Source organism: Apaloderma vittatum, unplaced genomic scaffold, assembly GCF_000703405.1.
Source record: "Apaloderma vittatum isolate BGI_N311 unplaced genomic scaffold, ASM70340v1 scaffold3655, whole genome shotgun sequence".
Taxonomy (NCBI): domain Eukaryota; kingdom Metazoa; phylum Chordata; class Aves; order Trogoniformes; family Trogonidae; genus Apaloderma; species Apaloderma vittatum.
In genome coordinates, this window is record NW_009717517.1 from 1 (window position 1) to 23,673 (window position 23,673).

At 38.3% G+C, this 23,673-nt stretch overlaps 1 protein-coding gene across 1 annotated transcript in view; it reads left to right on the plus strand.

Annotated features, from left to right (window-relative positions):
• Positions 1-87: 87 nt before the first annotated feature.
• The window catches only part of RALGAPA1 (Ral GTPase activating protein, alpha subunit 1 (catalytic)), a gene marked incomplete at its 5' end in the record, with an annotated part of 127,758 nt that continues 104,172 nt past the window's right edge, over positions 88-23,673 (plus strand). Inside the window, 9 exon segments of the mRNA XM_009869913.1 lie at positions 88-127; positions 4,855-5,025; positions 11,444-11,554; positions 12,078-12,127; positions 13,613-13,670; positions 14,384-14,427; positions 15,314-15,491; positions 17,175-17,290; positions 20,028-20,166. Coding sequence (XP_009868215.1) covers positions 88-127; positions 4,855-5,025; positions 11,444-11,554; positions 12,078-12,127; positions 13,613-13,670; positions 14,384-14,427; positions 15,314-15,491; positions 17,175-17,290; positions 20,028-20,166 — 907 coding nt within the window.

The following is a 23,673-nucleotide window of genomic DNA, read 5'->3' on the forward strand; positions in this document are numbered from 1 at the left end:
TGGTGAGCGCTAATGGTGCCTGTGACTCCCTGATCAATTTCACTCGAATGTTTGCAGTAACAACTTATGTTCTTGTGTGTTTTCAAGGTAAGAGCTACAACAATAAGTGCTCATAGAGCAGATACAGGTGAGCATTCATACAGCTAGCCTGAAAGCACTTGGTTTGCCACTTGCTCAAGGAGGGAACATAAGCACTTAAGTCCTGCTGCAGTTCCATGTGAGAGGCTGTTTAACTTGACCACTGAATTAGAAAGTGTGATTATATGGAATAATTGCATAATGAAAAAACAGTGGAAAAAAACAGAGTGAACCATTCCAAAATATCTGTTAGTTGTATGTCTTTGTGAAAACCTAAGTCACTGCCAACATGCTTCCTTAAAAAATTATGTTTGTTCTGGAGCGTCTTTTGACCCCTCCAGTTCTGTACATTCATATGTTGCTTCTGACAATTTATCACCACATGAGCAGGGCTGGGTCGAGGGCAACTGCGTTCTGTATTTAGCACAGAGTACTGAATGGATTATTTTGGGTTCTGCTCACAGTCTGGGAGTATTTAAGGGCCTTGGCCACCAAAGCTGGGTTCTTTCTTTTCAAAGAAAAATGGTTATTGCTGCCTTTTTTCCCTTGTATTGGTGTTTGAAAGAACCAGTGTTCCCGTATGGCAGCATCTACTGTTGCATGACTTGTTTTCTGCAACATAGTAATAATCTAGACTTTGGACATAGAGAACAGTTGGGTACCTAGCTGTCAAAGACACTTCAGTAGTCAGATGCATCCTCTTGTCTTACTCAGAACGTTACCACTCTTCTTACTAGCTGTACTGAGCCAGTGTGGCTTTGTGTTGATATCAGTTTATTTTTAGCTTCTTAATCAGTTGGAACTTGAGAGGAAGGAGCATTATAAAGAAACAAAGTACCTCTCTGAGTTTAGGTTTCCTGGCTGAAGTACATTGAATATTTCTAGTTTTGCTTTAGTCTTGGAAGCAATCTGTGTGGTTTTAATCTGATGTGTTCTAGAGTTGATATTTCTATTGCTTGTCTTTTATTTACCAGATTTTCCTTCAGCTTTGTTAATATTGGATGCATTCTGGAAGATGGGAGCCATGAGCTCTGGGTCGGGCATCCATTCTTATCTAATCTAAGGTTTCTGCTTACTAGCTGTAGGACAGACTAAATCTGCTCGGCATATTTTCATGGATCACCATTACCCTTTTACCCCTGCATGTATGTATATCTCAGCTGTTGAAGCACAGCTCCCACACACCCTTTCTCTGTGTTTGGGAGAACACATTGACTGTCTGAGTACTCTTCAGCTTGTCTGTTTTGGATGCATTTACAAGATTTTGTCATCTAGATATTCTTAGATGCGCGAGGTACAAAAACAAGGTCCTTTTGGGGGACAGGGAGAGTAGGATATTTCTCTACATGTTACTACTGTGCTGCAGGACAAGTATGTAGCAGATTATTTGAAGTCTGTCTTCTGTGATCGTCGTCTTGCCCTACTCAGATTTCTCTGCTCCCTGAACTGGTTATGAAAGCAGAAGCTGTATATGGTTTCTTCTCCAATTGTTTCTTCGACAAGTCTGCAGCACCAGATTAAAAAAAATAACGTGCCTGTGTGAGATGGACTGCTGCCTTAGTGGGCTTTGCATTCAGGCACCATCCTGCAGCTTGAGCAGTGTAGTGCTGCATTTTCCTGTTTATCTTTTCTTCAGTGACAACTCCCCCAGCATAATAATTGGCATCTTTCCATGTGCTCATGGGAGCCGAACTGGTTGTTTCCAACAGACTGTCTGAGGGGAGAAGGGAAAAAAATCTCAGTCCAGCTCTGTTCAACAGCTTTATGAATGAAAAATTTTTTGTCTTAGCATACTGGAGAATAAAAGACTGTCCAGAAGAGAATTCTTTGTTGTTTTGTATTCAGGAGAAGGAGAGAATTGTTTCTTGTTCTTAAATCTAAAATCCTTTCAGTAGGCCTGTAAGGTGTATTGACCAGAGCGCTGTACATTTTAGTCTTTATCTCAGCAAAAAAAAACCCTGATGGGTGGCCTCGCATTCATGGTTAAGACCTGAGGGGAGGAAAGGAGGTACTAGTCCATTTTCTCTCTGTTTTGTCAAGGCATCCAAAGTAGCAGTTCACCAGTAAGCTAAAATAATAGACTGGTCATTAAAAGAAGTGAGTGCTTGTGAATTATAGACTGCTGATTGTCTCTTAGACAAAGAGGAGAAATCTGAAAAAAATTCATTATGATAAAAGATTGACAATTGTATCCTGCAAGGCAGTGATGCAAACAAGGCATCTTCTGAAAATATTTAAGATAGTGTAATGTGGTTGTTAGTAAAGACCAGAAGAGACTGAACAATTTCAGAGAACCTAATAAGAAGCTCAGTGAACAGATAGCACAAAGGCAAGTGATGTTTAGTTTTAACAAATTAAAAGTAGTGTATATTAGATAGAATTATTTAAATGCCTTTTACAAGGTAACTTAGAATGCAATGAGTTGTATCGTTTCAGGGAAAAATATCTTGTCATTGGTGATAACTCTTTTTAGATTTAGTAAAAAATGCAAATTCGTCTAAGGGATATAGAGAATTTTGTCTTCATAAAGCAGTGGTGTACTGTTACACCAAATATCATTGCAGATTTAGTAGTTTATTGCTAAAGTCAATGTATAGGGGATTTACAGATGGGAATGACTTGGGTGAGAGCAGAGCTTTAATGGGAAAAGACATTGAAAGCTTGGGGATGCCTTTCTGTGGGGGCAGATTGTGAAAAATATGTAAACATCTATGAGAAAGACTAGGAAATGAAGACTATTAAGGCCTACCGAATTTGAAATTACAGTAAAAGATTTTTTTTTGGCTTGGGAAGCTCCTGAGAACTATGCTAACTATCAGTTGAAGACATACTGAGGGAAATGCATTTGTATTTTTTTTGCTGAAACTCTTTTGTAGATAACTACTCTTCGCCACTTCGTTGTCCTGCCTCTGGCTGGTTCTCAGCTTTGCTTCAGTATGGCCCTATTCAGCCCTTTTTGTAATTCAGGAACCAAGGAAACTTCAGTGAAATTCATGTAACTAATTCTGAATCAATTAAATTATTTGTTAAAGTAAATACACATGACCAATTTATGCATGTCACAGGCATAGGTTTTTTTTTTTTTAATAGAGGTTAAAGCCTTTAGGAGACCTCCAAATAGTAATAGATATTATTATCACTAAGAAATGCTAAGAAAATTTGGAAAGAGATTGAAATCTCATCCTGCAACATACCAGTCTGTGAGTGAAGATAATCTGCTTTTCATTGTTTGCCTGCTACAGTATTTTTCTTGAAACAGATGGAATTACCTGCTTTAAGAGATTTTATTTTTATTTATTTTTATTTATTTATTTTTAAGAGATTTTATAGTGCAGGTGTCAGCAGGGACACTCTTCTAGCTGGTGGAAGTGGAGGCACAGAGGGCACCTTGGGGAATTAGGTATTGCCTGCAGAACGAAGCCTCTGATTTTATGGAGAGAGAGATGTTTTTAGCAGTCCCCAGTGAGTTAGCAGCTAATTGCAGCTTTTAGGATCGTTAAGGGGAAATAATGTGGAAGTAATATGGCATTCTTCTTATAATCAGTGTTGCACTGTGTAATCAGGCTTCAGCATCAAACTAAAATTCTACAGTTTTAAAATGGTAGTTTGGAAAAGTTTGTTCTAGTAATCCTTCAAGCATCAAATGATGTTTGATTTGTCTGTTTGTTGAAACAGTGCTTTGAGAACTTTCTAAATAATTAAGGCAGCTAGATATATGATCCTTTCATAACATCATACCTTAACAATATTGACTTCTTGATACCAAATATGTTGGTGCTACCTGTTGAATTTTTAGTTTCAGTCAGAATTTGTAGATATATGTTGTGGTTTTTTAAAAAAAAGGCTAAACTGCCTAATTTCTACGCTATCTTAGGATGTGCATTGAATCAAAAGAATGTATTTAAGATTTATTTTTAGAGCTGACTCAAGTTTTGTTTTGGTTTTTTTTCCTTTTTTTTGTAGAATAGGATTTACGAGTCTGTAATCTGTTAATCCAGAGTGAAGGAAAAAGGAATATATTATTTCTTACAAATTATTTTATTTGCAACTGAGTTCTTAAAAATACACTGCTTCTATCTGTAACTGGGGAAAGAAGGCTTGTAGAATGTATTAGCAAGAGAACAGAGTATTTGAAGTGTGGGCTGGCTTTTTTATTATTTTGTTTTGTTATTTTTGGTGATTGGTTAGTGCTTGACATATGTAAGTGATCTCTGAAAGGGACAAGTTAAGCTGTACTGGTCAGAATGAAGCAGGCAGCATTGGGCATCTATTCTGATATATTGTTTAATGTTAAACAATATACTTAAACAGAGATTGCTTTTGTCTAAAGGGATTTCAATTTAAGAAATCAATTTCACTGGCAGTCAGCCCTGATGCTTCAGCTGGATAGCATTCGTTGGTGTTGCACATCGTCGGCATCACTCATTATAGTATCACTTTTATACTGTAAAAAATGCAAAATGTTTTATGATTGTTAAAGTGAGATATGACTGAGAAGCTACAGCAAAACTAGCTGCCTGGAATTTTCTTTGGAGATAACCGTTCTAGAAGTTTCTGCGGATGTGCAAAGCTGTGTTATTTTTGGCAAGAGTTGTTTTGCTTGGTTTGTTTGAGGTTTTATTTGTTTGTTCTTTCCTGGTAATTCTAACTGGAGAGGACATGTCACCGCTGTAGTTCACAGATTCGGCTGTGGCTTGCATGCGGTTTAAGAAATCACGCTTGATCTTCTGTCAGTCTTCCCTAAACCCTGAACCCATTCTGTTCTGTTTTGGCCAGGAGAAAAAGGGGATGAATTGCTTTGCTTTAGGATTTTGCCTAACGTTACACTTGACTTGCGGAGGGCAGCATTGGCCAGTGCAGCTGACTTGCCGGCACCAGGGCTGGAGTTGGATCAAAGCCCCAGGCTGGACAGAGGGGCAGCTCTGATCGCCAACATGGGAGGGAAAGGTCTGTGTGGGTTTAGTTTGTGGCAGCTCGGAATGAAAATAAGAACATTGCTACGGAAGTGTTGGAAGTTGCTTAAATGAAAACTGAAGTTCTGGAACCCTTACTAGTGTAACCCTTCTGGAGTCTGCAAGCAACCTGAAAGAATTAGCTTGGAGAGCTGTCAGCTGCTTCCGATTACTCCTCTAGAGCAGCGGTGTTGAAATTTGTAATGTTGTGCATCCAAATGATGTTCATTGGTGCTGTTAGCGTGCTTATTCACTCGTGATTTTTTAGTTTTGTGTTTGTATTGAGGATGGTGGTGATCAGAACTTCAGGCTTGTCTGATGCAAAGTGAAGTGTATTCCTTTTTTAGTACCAAAAACCTTAACAAATATTTTCTATGAAAGAGCAAGAGCTAATATGAAGCCTTTGCTTAATAGCTTTGCAGTAGCTCACTATTTGATGTGTTGTGGTTTGTTATCAGGTCTCTTTTGCTTTGACAATCTGTTAACTACGCCAGAACCACCTGTTAGGTCTGGAGGTTCTCCGTTTCACCGTTCTAAATTACATTCTTTTCTATTTGAGAGAGTGTCCGGATGTAACTGAACCTCTGTGCCGTTTTGCTGTAAAGCAGCTCTTACATTTTTCAGCTTGGAGAATTAAGAATGAGTAAGTTCTCTTGGCTGTTTTGATTGTGTGTTAAGTGGAAGTGAGGACACTTAGAAACCTCTTGCTTTCTAATGGCAGCAGTTGGTGATGAGAACTGATTCTGAACACAGAATCACAGAAGCCTCTGCTTCAGAAAAACAGAACTAGAAGTCTGGCCGCCTTCCAAGTCATTGTTTGCTGCAGTTGTCACTGGTATTTTATTTTTGGGTAAGAATGAGGGAAAGTGACTTAAAAGCCAGTATGTCTTGGAATGAGACAGGATAATGTTTTTGTTATATTTGTGCTGTAACAATTTTATGTGTAAACATACTATTAAATTCTCCAATGCTTAAAATCAAGTATAAAATTAATCATAACTTGATTTGTAATGATTCAGACTATTCTGTTAATTGTTATGGTAAATTTCACAGTACTTTGTGTGAACTGGTGAATGTTAATGTTCTCTTTGTGAGAGTTCATATATATCTTAAGATTCGTATGGGGATTTTAGTGTTCAGTGTTTTGATTGTTCACCTTTAAGGTTCTATCCTGTGCAAAAAATACAAATTTACGTACTTTATAGTATTTTAATTTCATACAGCAGACAATCATCTAAATAGTATAGATGTATTTTCCTTGCAAACTTAACTAATTTGTAAATATGTAACGGATGTTTTGCATTAGTTTATAATAGTGTACAAGGTAATATGTAGAAAAGAAAATAAACAGGGAAGACAAATTATTTATAATATAAGCTAAAGCCCACCGAGGTCATCTTCCTACAGAGGATTGTATGTGTAAACTTGTAAGCTCTTCAGAATCTAGCTCAGGTGATCCCTTACAAGTTTAAATATACAGTAGGAAACTATGTTCAGGGTTTACATCTCACAAAGTCACTTTTTAAGCGCTCTGAGGTGGTGCTGTTGCATTGTAATTCTGCTGTGCTAATCAAATACCATCCTCCTCCTAAAGTGTAATACTAAAGGGTTACATTTTTATTGAATTTCTTTTTATGGATGCAAATTATGCCTTGTTAAAAAGGAATGTGCTGATAATTGAAACATAATAGAAGAGTTGAGCCTAGTAAGTTTACTGTTAGGCAGAGTTTTGTGGCAGAAGATTTTGGCCTAGAATTACCCCTTCATAAAAGGTTACTGTTAGCACTTGAGTTTTGAATATCCTAATGTGATACTTGGAAAAGAAAAACCACACAAACTTTCAGAAAAATTGTAACAATTAACATTTAAGGTAGTTGGCCACTTGAAATATAGGAAAGTAAGTTCTTAAAAGCATGGTCACATATAAACACAGAAGTTGGTGGGACAGGTAGAGGGAGTTTTGTCTTGATTTTTTTTTTTCCTGTAGTCCTCCTTTGCTGGAGTTCCACTCTGTAACGTGAGAGCAGTAGAACTTCCAAATTTCAGAGAGTTTAATGGGAATATGAATTCCAGTTGATATGGTATGTGAATGCTCTTACAATAAGGATAACACAAATAGCTTAGATAACTAGTCTTTCATTTTTAGTTTGGTTCTCTGTTTCATGCATCAGAATAGAACAGAAATGCATAAGCTGAATGCAACTTCTAAAATTTAAACCAAGAAGGGCAACTTGTCTTCTTAATGCTGAACCCAGAAGAACCTAAAGCTACTTTTCTAAAAGTTTTGTGGGAGAAAGAGAAGGACAGAGAAACTGTACAGTGTTTCTTTGTGCTTAAATGTAACTTTCTTCTTAAAAAAAACCCAACCAACAAAACACACCAAAAAGCACCGCTGACCCCACAGAGTTAATACAGAGATCAGATTTGTACAAATTTTTAAGTCACAGAAAATCAGTAAGGAAAAATCGGTGATCAAAGATCCATATTTCTTGCTCTGTGAAACATGAAAAAACCTCAATTTTCTTGACTAACAGCTTAAATAAATAATACTGGAAATGTGGATTTTAGTGTACTGAAACTCTGCTTTGTGCAGTAGAAGCTTCAGTTTTTACATTGTTGGAATACAGTAATGCCCCTTTGTGCCTCTCCTGAGAAACTCCTCTGACTATTTTTCATGGTGCCAGATGTATTTCAGAGTCCTTTCCTCCTCCCAATCTGGGCATTAAGTACTAAGAGCAAAAGGGATACATTAGGTTATGTTAGTTACGTGGATCTCTAGTAGGAGAATACAAAGTTCTTTTGCTTAAAAATAAATAAATACATGTACTGTAAGTTGGTGAGAAAAGCCTGTTTCAGTGCAATTCCACTGCAGGTGAGAACAAGGCTACTTCTCTCTTTTTAAGAAGGCGGAAAAGATGAAGTAGTCAAAGCAGATAAGCAAATTCCCACAAATTCCCGTTTCAAGGCTGTGTGAAAAGGACATACACATGCTCCTTGTCGAGGAAAAGGAGGTTTTTTTTACCTGGTATGCAGGGTTTGTGATACTTTGGGAGAACGTAGAGGAGATGTCCTGGTGTTGGAGAAAATGGTTTAAGATGAAAGAATTGAGAAGCTGTATCTTTAGCTGATCACAAGGATGATGGTGAACTGTTTTAGAGACATTTTCAATAAGAAAAAGAAGTCAGATCCTTAATTCATGAAGAAAGCTAGAACAGCAGCATATAGTTAGAAGTTTTAATGTTAAAGTAATTAAGGAGAGCAGTAGTGTCCTCATGCGTGTATGAGTCACGTGGGTTGTGTTGGATAGAGAGGTAGCTGTGGAACGGAATGAGGAATGCAGGTGGCCAGACTAGATGACTTCCAGATCAAACTCTTCTAAGGTCTGAATTATTATCTGCATGCTGTATCTGGGGGGTTTTCCCCCGCTGTTCCTTCTTGCCATAATTCTTGGTCAGGGTATGCATAATGAATTTCAAGCTTCTTAACCAATGCAAGGCTTCCAATTTCTGGATCAGCAGCTTACGGAATTGCTTTGATGGTCCTTTGATGGCAAAGTTGCTGTTGCTTTTATTCTATTTGGGGAATCTACCAGATGCACAAGTGTGTTTTCCCTCTCTTAGAAGGAAAGCTAGTTTTCAGTATCAACAGAAATAGTGATTTTGGGTTTTTTGTTTTGTTTTGCTTTTTTTTTAAAAAAAAAAAGTACTATTTTCAGGTAATTCCAGGACAAAATTGCCATTAAATAATTTATTTTTTTTCTTCCATCTGAGGTGAAAGAATTTATTGCAGGAATTCAGTTGTTAACTGTTTGATTTGAATTCCAAAAGTTTGCTTTTTTATGCTATCAAATGTGGTCTTAGGAAGAAATTGGGGTGAAATGCATTTGCTAGAAAAGTTACGAAGTCAAGGAGTATTTACTTTCATCCTACCCTTCCAAGCTATAGGTGTCTGCTGAAGATACGCTTTTAGTGCTAATGGTAATAGTACAGGTCTACTAATACTCCTGAGTCTTTTCTGAGGTGGTTCACACCGTATTATTTATAAATAAATAGATAGAAAATAAATAAATGAAAGGACCATCTTCTGAAATTCGCACCCAAACAGAACTCTGGAAAGGCAGAATGCTGCACCAGCTCTATTTATGCAAGTGTCATATAGTAATTATGTGGTAAAATGAGAATTACTGTTCAGCTGGTTATGTAGTCAGACCTTTAGTTTCTTGCATGAAGACTCTAGTAATACTATCTCCAGAAATTACAAATAGTTTTCTTAAGACTGAGTCTTTAAAGAGTACATTCAGTTTGGTGGGATTTTTTTTTTTTGTTTGTCTGCTTTGGAGTTGACCCGTGTCTGGGGAAGGAATGAGGGCCTATTTCAGGAAACGAAACATTTAATATGCCTGCAAAAATGCAGTGTTCCTGTGTGTTGATTGGCAGAGACCCTGTTTAACTACTTTCCATCCCTTTAGTGTTTGGAACTAGCATTTTGTGCTCTTTCGCATCAGGTGAACTGTTCCACTGCTTTCTGTGTGTGATTCCCATACAGCAGTTAAAAGATTATCTTCTGCCACCCTCCTTTCTCCTAGAAGTGTCAGTCAGTGCTTTCTTTTTTCCCTTTAATTTCCTATCACAAACCCTTTTGATTTGCTTTCTGCTCTGTTTTCTTGTCCATAGTCTAGAACTCACTGAGGGTTCTGCCCCAGGGGATCCTGCTGGGACAGGGGGGTTGGACTAGATGATCTCTAGAGGTCCCTTCCAACCTCTTAACATTTTATGATTCTATGAAAGTGGTTGAAATAGTTGTGCCTGTGCTCTAGTCACAGCTCTGTTTCTTGTGCGTTTGCCTTCACCACCGGAAAATTGGTTTTTTATGTGCTTACTTTAGTATTTCAGACTCTAAACTCTAGCAGTTCCACTGCTGACCTGGAAGTGGTGTAGCAATTTCTGCAAGACTGGAGGTTTGGTAATCCTGTAGATGGTCAAGCACATGCTTGCCACCCTGGAACGCTGAGTTTATTGTTAGCTAAGCTGCCTTCCTTTAAGAGTTGATCCTAGCTGTTAATACAGCACTGTCTTCTCCAAGAGTGCTCTGGCTCCACGACGCTGATTATGCAAGATGTTGGCAGAATGCTGTGGTACTGCCAAAACTGAACATGTATTGGAAGGTTTTATAGAGCGATTTGTAATAAAATTGAGTTGACAGTTCTCTAGAGCATTGTAATAAAATAGATTTGAAAATGTGCCGTGTTTTGGCCATCCTTTCAATTGATTGTTTCTATGCTTTATACTCTACCAGTAGCACATCCAGTCATTTGAGATGATGAAGACTGATGTAATTCTAAAAAGGGTTAAAAATTATTATTCACTATAGAATTAGAAGGAGACTTAGAAAAGATAAATCTACAGTGAAAGGTTATGCCTCTGTGTATAGAGCTGATGAAGGGTGTAAAGATTTTATTTGCCTCAAATTTCTTTGTGTTTTGGGGCTGCTTTTTTTTGTTGTTGTTTGATTGTTTCACTGTGTTTCCACACTGTTGTTCTGTCCGCTTAGTTTCTCTAGTCTTAAATAGTTAAATAACAGGACAGGGAGTGTTTTTTGGTTCAGTGTGTCTAAGGCTTGAAAGAAATGACTATTTAAAATCATCAATTTAAAATCGATCTAGATAAATCGTCATGTATTTCTTTAACTTTTTTTCTTTGCACAAAACTGTCTAGGGGTTCGTAGAAAGAGAATCTGGAAACCCTCCTGGGGTACATGAGGAAACACGTCCCTCTACACTCACGGTGATATTTCCACCTCGGGATATCCCTGAGGTCCCAGCTTTTAGTCTCCTAAGATCACACAGTCCACAGGGTAGAGGGGACTGGGCCGAACTGGAAAGGAAAGTGTGTTGGAGCTTGGCGAGAGTAAGGAGGCAGCAGTGGGAATCCAATGCTGCTTTTTGCTTCTTCGTAACCTGTTTTTCAAAGGAGTGGAGCTGGTTCTCACCATCCTTCTCCCACTTTCTTTGTGTCTAGTGATTGCAGTTGAGGACAGTGATGGTCTTTCTGTTGTAAAGTTTGGCGAGCATTGTTAGCTTTATTTCTGTTAAATTAACAATTAAAACAACATTCATCTGTACAGTGCTAGTCCTGATGGAATTCTGGTTTGTAACTGGGTTTGCAGGCATTACCGTTATGCAAACAGTGGTCACGCAAGACGACACTGCTTCCTGTTTTAAAATTCACTCACTAGGCACTTACATACTGAATTTCTTTAGCTTCAGTTTAAAAGAACAAAAATTTCAAGAACTTCTTCACCAATAATAGTTTATTTTTTAAATATCTTAAGTCTTTACTGCTGGATGATGGTATACAGTGGTTGACACTCAATATTTAAAAGAAATAAAACCAATGTTGTGTTCTCTTTTTCAGAGAATGCAGAATCAATTGATCTCAAACAGTTTTTTGACCTGCATTTCTCACATATATATTATGTGTTCTTCGAAAACTTTGTGACTATTGAAGTAGGCCTTAAACAAAAGGGTAAGTATTTCAAATAGAACGTGCTTTTTCTTGATGCTTTTATTTTTGTTGTAAAATAAAGCAGAATGTTATAAATAAAGCCATGTGTCCTTAGTCACAAATGGCAACATTAGCTGTGCCGAATTATTTTTAAGCACAAACTTGCAAATAAGTGCAGAGCAATTAGAGGTACAGGCAGTAAAGGTGAGCGAGGAGCATTTAATCTCTGATGACTGGTTTTGCCCTTTTGCAAAATGAGGTTTATTAAGGTGTTACACTTCATTTTTTGAAGAATTACTCTTAAGTTTTGTTTGACAAGATACTTTACCAGCTGTTGATGCCACAAGGGAAAGTTACACAAACTGTAGCTGTTACAAACCAGAGCTATGAAATACATTACTTTTTTATTTGCAGAAGGAATGCAAAATTACGGTTCTAGAAGTGCATGTTTTTGTTGTACGTATCTGAGGATCTTTGTCACTGTACTTTACATTTTATTTTGATAATGAAAGTGTATCTTCTGTTTATTTTTAATTGCATCCAGGTCACAAGTCTCAGAGAGAAGAATTAGATTCGATTCTTTTTATTTTTGAGGTAAGATGACTTTAATATTCCTGTATGAGTTTTTCTAATTTGAATTAAGTCCTGTTAAATAATAACAGCAGAGCTATTCTACTGCTTACCTGGAACTATACTTTATGTTTAACTGTATTCCTTTTTCCTTTTGCTTAGAATTGAATATATGTACTTTGTGTGTGAAGAAAAAGAATTTGACTTGCAGTTGTGCAGGAAGATGTCTTAACTGGAAAAGATGCTTTTTGCATCTGCAGATATTTCATGAGTTTTTGGTCGTGATGGTTTCCCTCTCAATGTTATTATACACTTGCAGTTTTTAGAAAGGTGATTTCTCATTAGTCATGATCTTTTTTGACCTTTTGATTGCATATTATCTCTTATTTTTCTCATAACAGATTACTACTGCAGAATTAGTTTTTAGAGGTCGCTTTTATTTTAAAAAATATCTATTATTTGAAAATAGCATTTTACAATATCCTTACCAAAAGCATATCCTGACTTAATTGAGACAAATTCAAAACTGATGAAATTGGAACATTTCTGAGCAGAGACAACAGTTTAGAAATAGTTTGGAATGTCCAGGTTTTGTCTGTCTTTTTTGATGGAGGCTTCTAATTTTAGAACAAGGATAATGGTTTTTAAAAACAAATGAAATTGAAAGGTGATGCATGCTTATCATATGGTTGAAGACCAACTTAAGTGTGGGCTGTTTTTCTTTTTAATTAAGTACATTGGTGCTTAAAACTGTAGGGTTTGCTTTTACAAGGAGAGTGAAACTGAAGAGAGTTAGTTCCTACAGTAAGGGATATAAATTGACTTGTGCTTTGGAAGCAGTTGCACAGGCTGCTGGAGGGCCATGGCCAGGAATTCATTTGGGAAATCAGGTTATTGACAAGTTGCTAATGCCTCTAGAATAAATGTTGAAGTGCTACATAATAGATTTTTAAGTCCCGCTGTCACCAACTGTGCTCTGTTTCTTACTCTCTGAAGATGCTCATCCTTAAATCTAGCTTCACAGATGTTAGACCGTTATTGCCCCAGGTCTTTTCTTCATTGTTTTTCTGTAGCTCCTTACCCCTCTGAGAAGACTGAAGCAAATATTTGCTTGTGCTGCAGTGACAGGTTGACAGGTGAGCATCCTAGCTTAAGCCACTATAAAGGTGGAATAACTTAATACCACCTGTAGTGAACCAGAGCAACTGAGAGAGAAACTCTGCCCGTGCCACTGCCTGTGCCATAGCAGCAGTATCTGCCAGACGTGCAGCGGAGCCAGATAAACTGCAGTAACAGCTGAAGTCTCCAGTGCAGGACTTGCCAGACAGTGTCAGAGCTTTTAGGCTTCTTAGCTTTAGGAATGGGATTACATTGAAAGGACAGTAATGCTTCCAAGGAAAGCAATGTGGAAAATTTCTAAGTTAACCCTTCAGCTTCTGAACTGTGGCCTTTGTGACAGAGTTCTTTGGTATCTGCAACACAGATCCCTGGGTTCTGTTTTTTTTGTAGAAAATCTTGCAACTCCTTCCTGAAAGGATTCATCAGAGATGGCAGTTTCATAGTATCGGTAAGCTGATTTTCTTCCTTTCTCGTTTTCTTTTTTAAAAAAACTTATTTTTCACTGGTAGTTATTAGTAGTTTTTGCTACTCATTTCCTTAACCTTCAAGTGACATAACGGGGATTATGGTCTTGAAAGTCTTGCAAGCTAGGGGTAGTAGGGAGGGAGGAAAAACCAAAAAAACCCCTACCAATCGAATTGATTCTCTTCTACATAGAATTGCATATGTAAATAGGTCAGTGGCTGAGAATGATCAAGGGCAGGTAGAAAGTTGCTTTATAATTTCCTTTTTTTTCCTAATTTTTTTATCTTTTACCTCAGTTTTGAAATATGTTACTAAGGTCTGTATTTGTAAATGGGGAATGCTGATATTGTGCATATTAATAACTTGAGAATCACTTACTTTTGCTGTACAGATTTGTACTTACTTATCATATGATTGAAGACAAACTTAAGTGTGTGCTTACTTTTTGCTGTACAGATTCCCTAAAGGGGGAAGGTTGTTATGGGTTATGAGGAAGCTGTGAAAGGTGATCTTTTTTTTTTTCCTTCTGGCATTGAGAGTTGCCTGAGGATATAAAGTTCACCAAGATTAAATTGGAGATTGCCAAGGACTTGTTTAAAAGTTACTATCAAGTCTGACCGAGAACTCTGACATCTTAAGAAAGAACAGACATACATACAGACATACACACATATATTTTTCTTTCTTCTTTTTTAGGGTTGATTTTAAAGAAGCTTCTTCACACTGGAAATTCATTAAAGGTATTGGGAAAAGTTGCATACTATTTTGGTCTAAAATACTTGCAAATAAGAACACAAGGGGAAATTTTTATGGTAGAAGCACAGGCATGAAAACCAGACCATGCCTTATGTCATGAGGGAATGGCTTCAAATCAAGGTTTATCTCAACAGAACTGCAGAGCAGCCAAGTTAAGAATGTGTGCTAATGGTTTGAAGGATTTTGTCTTAAAGCCTTAACCATTCATTGTTAGGGGCAGGGAAACTGGTTTTGGGCCTCAGACTGTCTTGGAAGTGGAAGATTGTCATGCCAAAGAGACCTGTTGGTGGGTGATGTAATAATAGTTGACCATGTGACAAAAGCCACACACTACTACAGAAAAACCCAGGCCACTCCTCTGTAAACCACCTGCAGCCTTGGCTGCTGCTGAAATTCGGCAGTACGAGAGCCAGGAGGTGACTGCTCTAGGACTCAATCACCTGTTTTATTTCTTGAAGAAGGAATGGAAGAGGGTAGAATGTGTCCTGCAAAAAGCTCACACTCTTGTCGTTCACAATCACATTTAGAAGGTTTATGATGGTCTTTGAATTATTTTAAAAATTCACATGGTTTCTTGCAGCGCTATCTTGCAGTGGTGAAGTAAGTGAGTAGACACGCATTGGTTTTCTTCCTCTTCTTTCAGAGAAAACTCTGAGAAAAGAGATTCTGTTGGGCAACCAGCAGTGAAGGGGCCAGAGCTCCCCTTGTGTTTCAGCAGCAGATGTGCTAGCTTGGTTCTGATGACTGCGGATGGTCATCCTGTCTGTCTGTTCTGTGCCTTTCTACTGCTCCCCTTATCCCTCCAGAACAAATGGAAATGCTTTTGTATGTTCTAGGACAAGTTAACTTTTTCCTTTTTTTCCCTTTAAGATACGGCGAGAGGGTGTGCGTCTCTTTCTTTTGTGGCTGCAAGCACTTCAGAATAATTGTAGTAAAGAACAGTTATGGATGTTTTCTTGCTTGATTCCTGGATTTTCATCACCGCAGTCTGAATATGGCCCCCGAACACTAGATAATCTCATTAACCCTCCACTTAATGTTCAAGAAAGTAAGTAATCTGGTCATATCACTCCATTCTCAGCATAGAAAAAGCAAGTCAAAGTAGCAAAGAGCCAACATACTTATGTACTCATGGAGATTATGGAGGTGTTAATGATAAATGATAATGATAATGATAAACTTGGCAGTTTATCAGGTCATCTTCCAACATTTTCTTCTTTGTTTCAGGGTGAGTTGTTTTTAGTTTTCTGGTGTGGGTTTTTTGGTGTGTGGAGTTTTTTTGTTGATTTTTTTTTTAAAGTATGGTTACAGCAGTTTAACACATAGCAGCTGAAAATAAACGGATGAATTTTATGTAGTTCTTCTGAAGAATTACAAGAAAATGCTGCATCTACTCCAAACTTGCACAATTGTTTTGTGCTGGCTTTGGCCATACTCTAGGGAGCAAGCTATGTAAAGCAGTTTCTGGTGTGGTCTTCAAGAGAACGAGTGGTTGTTAGGGTGATGTGCAAAGCCAGGTGGTTGATCTTCCTGCTGCATCTGTTTATGACCAGGCAATTAAAGCTGTGGTATTCTTGTTGCTCAGAATCTTCCAAAAGAATTGGACTTCATAAATTGCAAAACCTGAGGTCAGAAAGGTCTGTATCAGTGGAAAGACTTGAGCATTTTGAGAGAAGCTTGTTATATTTTCTATATTTTATTTTGTTTTTTATTTTTAAAATCTTTAGTCAGTAGAGTGAGGATGATTTTTCTCTTAAGATGATTCTTATGACAGTTTTTCCTTTGACTCTTCGCTCTAGCAGGATGTATCATAGATATAATGGTTACTTTGGGGAGTCTCTTGGCCCCTAACTCTATTCCTCTTAGTAGGATTTTAAGCTCATTTATTAATGAATTCCAATTGGATGGGGTCATAAGTGCAACCTGTGCATTCTCACAAGTGTGAATAAGAAGGTAACCACTTTTTCCACTGCACATTAAGTGCCGTTGCCTTTTTTTCGCTTCCTCCCAGTGTTCAGTAGCTAGCACAAGCATTGCTTGTAGAAGCAAACAGTGTCTCCCTGACTGTTAATTAAATTTACTGAAACTTAGGAGATGAATTTTGTGGCAGTATAGCTCTCCAGTTAAAAGTTTGCCACACATTTTAAGAATTTTGGAATTATCTTGTGTTATATCTCTACAGTGGGGAAGGAGGAACAAATCTAAAAGGAATGTAGGCAGCATAGAAGTGCAAAGAGTAAAAAGTTAACATCTAATTACAGGAACAAGAGAAAAATAAACGGAAGTAGCTTCACTGTAGATCAAAGAAAGGATAGAGCTAGTAAAACAACACAAATGTAGCTGATTAGCGGCTAAATGAATAAAATTATGAGAGAAGTAGGTAGAGATTTGTCATTTGTGCAACACAGATCTTACACTATTGTTTGCAGAAATTCCAAAAGAAACCGATTATGCCTTTTGGAAAAATCAGGTCCTGACGTGCAGATTGCCAAGGTGCATAGGGAGAACTTAGCTATTAGCTGCTGTACTCTTTATATATGTAAGAAATTAGTTAATTAACCACCATAAGCCTAAAGTTTTCTAATTTTCATTGACCTATGGGTGCATTGTTTTGTCTGTAACTGTCTCTGCTTACTCCAGTAAACTTCTACTTCCGTAACTTCATAGGTATTTATGCATGAGAAGAAATGGTCTAAATGTTAGATGTACTTTTTTTTTTCCCTAAAAATAGCTCAAGTAACTATAGAAGAAATCACTCCGCTTGTTCCTCCACAATCAGGAGATAAAGGACAAGAAGATTTAACAAGCTATTTCTTAGAAGCACTTTTAAAATACATAGTAATTCAGGTATGTTTTATAGTTTTCAAGCAAAAAAGTAGGAAACGGCTAATATCTGTTTGTCTGTTGTTAGAAGACATTTACTAGTAGCACTGCAAATGTGTATAAAAAGTGTTTTAAACATTCCTTCCCCTTACACCTCCCTCAAGTGTCCTTTGTGAAATGCAAATTTTCCTAGAAAGTCCTCACTTGTCTTTTGCGTGAAGATTCCTGGGTTGGTTACCACAGGGTCCTGCATCAGGTTGCAGCATGGAGAAAAACAAGAGTTTTCAGTCACTTCCAGCACTGCTGATTCCAGCTCCCATCCCATTTTCACCTCTCCCTCCCTACCCTGTTGCCCGAAACCAATGGAAGGATCACTTGGGCTCACTCTTATTATGTGGGGTTTTGTGGTGGCCAGGGACTTTGCTTTTCAAACTAAGGGGAAACTTGCAACTGAAAGTACTGGATTTTTGTGATATGGACTTGTAACAAGTTGCAAAGTTTTGCTGGCCTTTTACCTAGGTTTATACTCGGGGTAGCTGACAAAACCAAACAGAAATAGGATGTCAGGCTCAGTGTTTTGTAAGACTGGGACTCCCAGTGATCATATTTTTCCTGCAGCTGTCTTTCTGGAACTTCTGATGTTACAGTATATTAATCATACAGCTTTTCCATTCTTTAATGGAAACATTGAACTACTGGAAAACCCTGGTTTATAGAAAGGCTCAAGGATGTTTGGAGCGTGATGCAGAGATTGTGGCTTTCTATCAAGATTGTTTGGAGTTGTTTGTTTTTTCTGATCAACAAGATATTTTCTTTCCAGATCTTGAAGGAATATTGCCATGATTCTTGTTGCTACCTTAACTGTACTTTCTGGGACCTTAATTTTAGAAGACTTGAAAGCTCAGGCATAATACAGTATACTGCACAGAGAAAATTTGGGATTACTGCTACACCTGAGCAAGTGAAGCTCTTCAAAAGAGAAGTGGTGTAAAACAGTAGATATTCAGAATACTTCAGATCTGACAAAGCTTATGAGTTACAAGTGCAGCTACTTTCAAGCAGAACCTGAGATTATACTCACTTAGTGGCATTGCTGTGTGAACACCAGGTAGTAATCATAGAATCATAGAATGGTTTGAGGTAGAAGGGACCTTAAAGATCACCTGGTTCGAATCCCCTTGCTGTGGGCAGGAACACCTCCCAGTAGACCAGATTGCTCAAAGCCCCATCCAACTTGGCCTTGAACACTTCCATGGATGGGATATCCACGTCTCTGGGCAACCTGTGCCAGTGCCTCACCACCCTCATAGTAAAGAATTTCTTCCTAATGACTAATCTAAATCTACCTTGCTCCAGTTTAAAACCATTGCTTCTTGTCCTGTCACCACAAGCCCTTGTGAACAGTCCCTTCCCCTGTAGGCCCCTTCAGGTGCCAATACCAATCCCAGAGGAACTCCAGTCTTCAGAGGTCTTCATTCGGACATTGAGCCATTGGTCCAACTCTTTGAGAGCGACCGTCTAGCCAATTCCTTATCTACCAAGTGGTCCATCCATCAGTCCGTGTCTTTCCAGTTCAGAGATCAGAGTGTCATTTGGGACAGATCTTGCAGATCTCCAGCTACCTAAAAGGCAGATTATGACGCTCAGCTATGCGCAGAAAATGAAGACTTGGATGAGTATCTCGTGCACGGTGTGCAACTTGGGCACAGGCCATGTCCTTCCCTTTGTACTTTGACACTTCCATGATCTCAGCCAGTACTTAAAATGCCTAGGACGAGGCATGGCAAGAGCTGCTATCAAAAGCCGTGGCCTAGCTATTATATTTTATGTAATTATTTTGCTGGCCAGTTCACATGTCCTGCTTCTGAGCCTGCTCTGCTGTCATGTGCCCAGCAAACTGCTTCACGGCCTGGCATGCTGTAGGTGCTCCAGGGTACTGCCTGCTGAGTCTGACTTGTCCAGCAGAACCCAGGTGGGTATCTGCCCCTGAGTTTTTCTTCACGCTTACACAGGTTGTGCTATAGAAGGTGGAGGAGAAAAGAAGCAGGGAGGTGGGGGAAAAAGTGCAAAACTTCCTTTATCTTATTTATGGCAGATTTAGCAGATTACCCAGCTCTGCAGGCAGATGGATTCTCCAGGACAGAGCTGGAAACTGCATGTTTGGTTTATTATTAAGAAGGGAAAGACTTCGTAGCGGGGAAGGCTTAGTACTCATGATCCATGGAAGTAGATTTGTATAATTCAAGTTTAAAGTTATATATTCTACTGCTTGTGCCTAACAGATTTTGTTTCGTATTGTCAACTGCACAAATGAATCTAAGTACCTATTACAATGAATATATGAACACTTGTTAATCGAAATGTGTTAAAAGAAATTGTCAAACAAAAAGTTCAGGGTAGCATGGATAATTGTCCTTTACTTATAAAACATTTTGAAATATAAACACAGTTTTATTAAAACCAATCTATTTTGATTTACCCACTAACTTGAAATGATGACTGTAAAATGATATATATTTCTGTTGTTTTCAGTATTTGATGTGTTCAAGTTCAATTTGAAGCAACGTTTTGGAAAGGAACAGTCTTTGTTTCGTTGACATTTCCTAGCTAGTTTCTGTTCCATCTTTCTAAAAGTGTATGTTAAAATTCACATGATATTGTTCCAGATAAGTAACTTATGAAGAAGACATTTCATCAGTTGTCTTTCTCTTCTACTTCCAGATATTTCCTTTATCCAGCTTTTTTTTTTCTTTTTTTTAAGGTTAAGAGTTTAGAATGGAAGAACAAGGAAAACCAGGAAAAGGGATTTTCATTTTTATTCTCCAATTTTAAGAAATATTATTTGCCTTCTATTTTCCCAAACATCTGTAAGGAGACCAGCTTGTATAACCCTATACTTGGTAAGTTTTAACACAGCTGATAAAATCATTATATTTTCTCTAACAGAGAGTATAACAAAGCAGTTTTTTGCTTGAGTCATCTTGCCCATAAAGAACATTCTCCAAAAGTATTGCTTATCAAAGAACATATTATGGTTCCTGTTCATGGTTTTCAGTTATCTGTTCATGGAGGCACCTGACCCTTTCAATCTTGCCGTATTAACCTGATTCAGATAAATTAAATGTTTTTGTAAAACAGTTCTTTAATGCGACTCCTTCTGATTGTTGATTTAAATTGTGCTCTGAAGAGAAACTACTGCTGCTGCAATGAAAGGTGTTAGTGTGCTGGTATTTGGGGGATGCTGGCTCTGTCTGTACAGCATCATGGTGTTCAGATCACATGGTTCTTGTGCATAGTTCAGACAGGGCGAAGTTAATTATTCTGTCAACTGTATTTTCCCAAGAGCTTGCATTAGGAAGAGGAAGGTAGGGTTTGTCACAGTCTTTATAACCTGATGGTGCTGGAATGTACAGAGAGGGCAGAATTTTAGGTGTTTGTTAGGCAAACCTAACTAGAGTTTTGCTCAGAGGTTTTTAGCGCATTCTAAATGACAATGTTGTTTGCAAATCTTGGTTTTGCTGGCTGAGGTTTGTATGTGCCAATGCATGTGTTGGCTTACAACCAACAGAGCCCAAGACTCTTGTTTGCAAAGCAATGCCACCTACACTGGCTTTAAGCTGCTATTTCATTACTTGCCCAGTGTGGACACATCACTGTTCCTCTTACCTCTTGATGCAGCATTTCACAAGTGATATCCAGACACAATTTCATACTCTAAAACCAAACCTTCAGGGAAGTGTTTTGAAAAGGTACTAGGTCCTGACAGTCCATGTATTGGATTGTGACTTGGATGTGGCAAAACCATGTTCTGCTGGGAGACAAACAGCAGACCGTCCAGGGGAGGAGAAACAGTATAAATCCAGCCAGAAGAACAAGAGTTGCGTGAAGATGCTGAGGAAATCCAGTGATTAAATAGCTACAAGAGGAATGGTAAGCGGTGCTGAGAAAGCAAACTTGCTGCTGCTTGACGTCCTCGAACAAAGAGCGTGGAAACTATATTTTCTTTTTCTATGAAGATCTTGATTAAATCTTCCATAGAAGTGTTACTTCAGTCCTCTTCCTGTGAACTGTAAATAAGAACCTTCTAAGGCCTTGGTAAAGAAGAGGAGAATGGGGAACAAGAAGAAATTGGGCACAGATCTCCAAAGCTACTGTCAGCGCCTTAAACTGCAAAGTCAACAATGTTGAGGATATGGGAAAGAATACAGTAGTAGAAGCAACAGAAACACTGGTAAGTAGAATCATGGAACAGTAACCTCAGAATCGTAGAATAGTCTTTTCTCCTCTAAGAAGTTTTTCTCTGGCATACATCTTCCCACCCTATTTGAAAACAGTACTGTGCCTGCTCTGAACAAAATTGACAGAGTTTAGACAGAAAATAGGGTAAATTTCAGCAGTGAGTCTTCTGCTAAATACAGCTCCTGTGCTACTGGTGTAATAATTTAGGATGTACAAATCAAAACAGTAGTTTTGGTAAACAAGCATTGATAGAGGGTTTTACTAGAGATATAGTGGATTGAGTTATTTTGGGGTTTGGGGTTTTTGTTTTGGTTTTTTGGTTTTTTTTTTGTTAAGGCAAGTTGTCATATAAATATTGGTTACAGTAACAAGCAGTGAGCATTCCAGTTGCAAGAAGCTCGTGTTGTGCCACCTCCGAATTCTTGCTTGAGTATTAAGGGCTTAGAAGAGCCCATGAGATTGTTTGGGGCTTTTTGTGTTTTGTTTTGAATGTCTTTTGACACCTGTTTAGATTCTGTAAGATAGTCTTTAGAAACTGTTTAGTAAGAACTAAGGATGTGGCAGTTGGATTCCAGGGGCATTGTTCCATCACAGTAATGTACCATTACCAAGCAATTTAGATGGGCTCCTTCAGTTGCAGGAAAACAAAGTGGGCTGTCCTACAGCTTTCCGCAGCTCTTCATTCCTTCTGAACCCTTTATTGCCTTAAAAAGTAGGCATGGTCAAATAAACCCTGTGGTTTTGCTAGTGTTTTGATTTTCTACATTCTGTATATCTTCCACCCTCTCCGGCTTCCTGCCATTTTTGGCACCAGCTCACATCAAATTCCCAGAGGGGGAAGGACAGGATATGAGGAAAGCCCAAAGCAAACCAGAAAGGAAAAATAGAAAGAAATATTTCCTCTTGTGCTATTTGAGTCAATCTAATAAGCTTCTGTTTTGCTTTGGTTTTATGACAGTGTCTTCATCTGGAGCCTACTTCCAGGATGCACAGAACTGTGAAAACATAAGAAATGACTGAAGGAAGATACATATGAGAAGCAGCTGCAGCACAGTTGAGAAGGAATAGAGAGAGAGGGCGTTCTGGGAGAGTATCATGAGACTACAGGAGACTGTTGCAGAGACATGTTCACTGGATGTCTTGTCCTTTTGAAAATATTGCCAGTATTTCAGCCTTCACGCTCTGCCGAATGTTAATAAATACCAGGAAGAACAAATTTTTGCATCTTTAAATACTGCGCTACCAGACATTTGCGTACTTTTTTTTGCTGATTGTGCTGTTATACAGGCTTCTGCTTAAGATATATTTTTAGTTTTCTTACCAACTTGTTGCTTTCCGCTGAACGGAAACAATGTATTGTTTTGTATTTGTAGTAAATAAACTTGTTGCAAGCTTTTAACAAAGTGTTCTGTGCCTTTGTTACTTAGGTGGATGGTGTGCAAGCTTTTTCCTCTAAAAGTAATGATTCCGTTAAAAATATTGGATGTTACTTTAAAGTCAGTTTTGGAAATGTTCCTCACTTTAGCAGCATCGTGATGAGTTTATCACTGCTTTTGCATGTGGCTGTTGAAATGACACTGAGATAGACCAGCTTGGACATCCTCAGTGCTGGTGCTGGATGCCCAAGCTGGTCTATTTGTAGTGCTAACAAGGAAGCCTTTACAGCGGTTTGTCAGGTAGGCTGTATTTACTTCAAATGCCTAGAAGTCTGTATGGCTGTCAAAAGTGAATTGTCTAGGTAATAGCTGATTATTTCTTCGCTGCTATCCCTATTGAAGCAGTTCCCATACTTGTCCTTCTAGAACTAAGAATAGAGTTGGCACACCACTCCCAGAGGAATGTCATTTGCACCTGGAAGTTTTGTAGCTGCGTCAGATTAATGACTGGTATTGCACAAGTGTTCTACACCTTGTCTTGGGTTGTGAAACCCACAAATGACGTTTTGCAGCATTGAACTGGCTGACACGTGGCTGGAGTTGAACTGGGATCTTGATATTTGCCGCTGCAGAAGTGTGCATTATGTACAACTTAAAAACTGTCCATCCATGTGTGTCGCTACCCCAACCTTGGCAATGGTTTTACTGCATGTCAATTCTGTCCACGTTAAGGACTGTCACTTTTTTGTGAAGCACGTTCAGAAATAGTGATGACACTGTTGGCATCTTTGT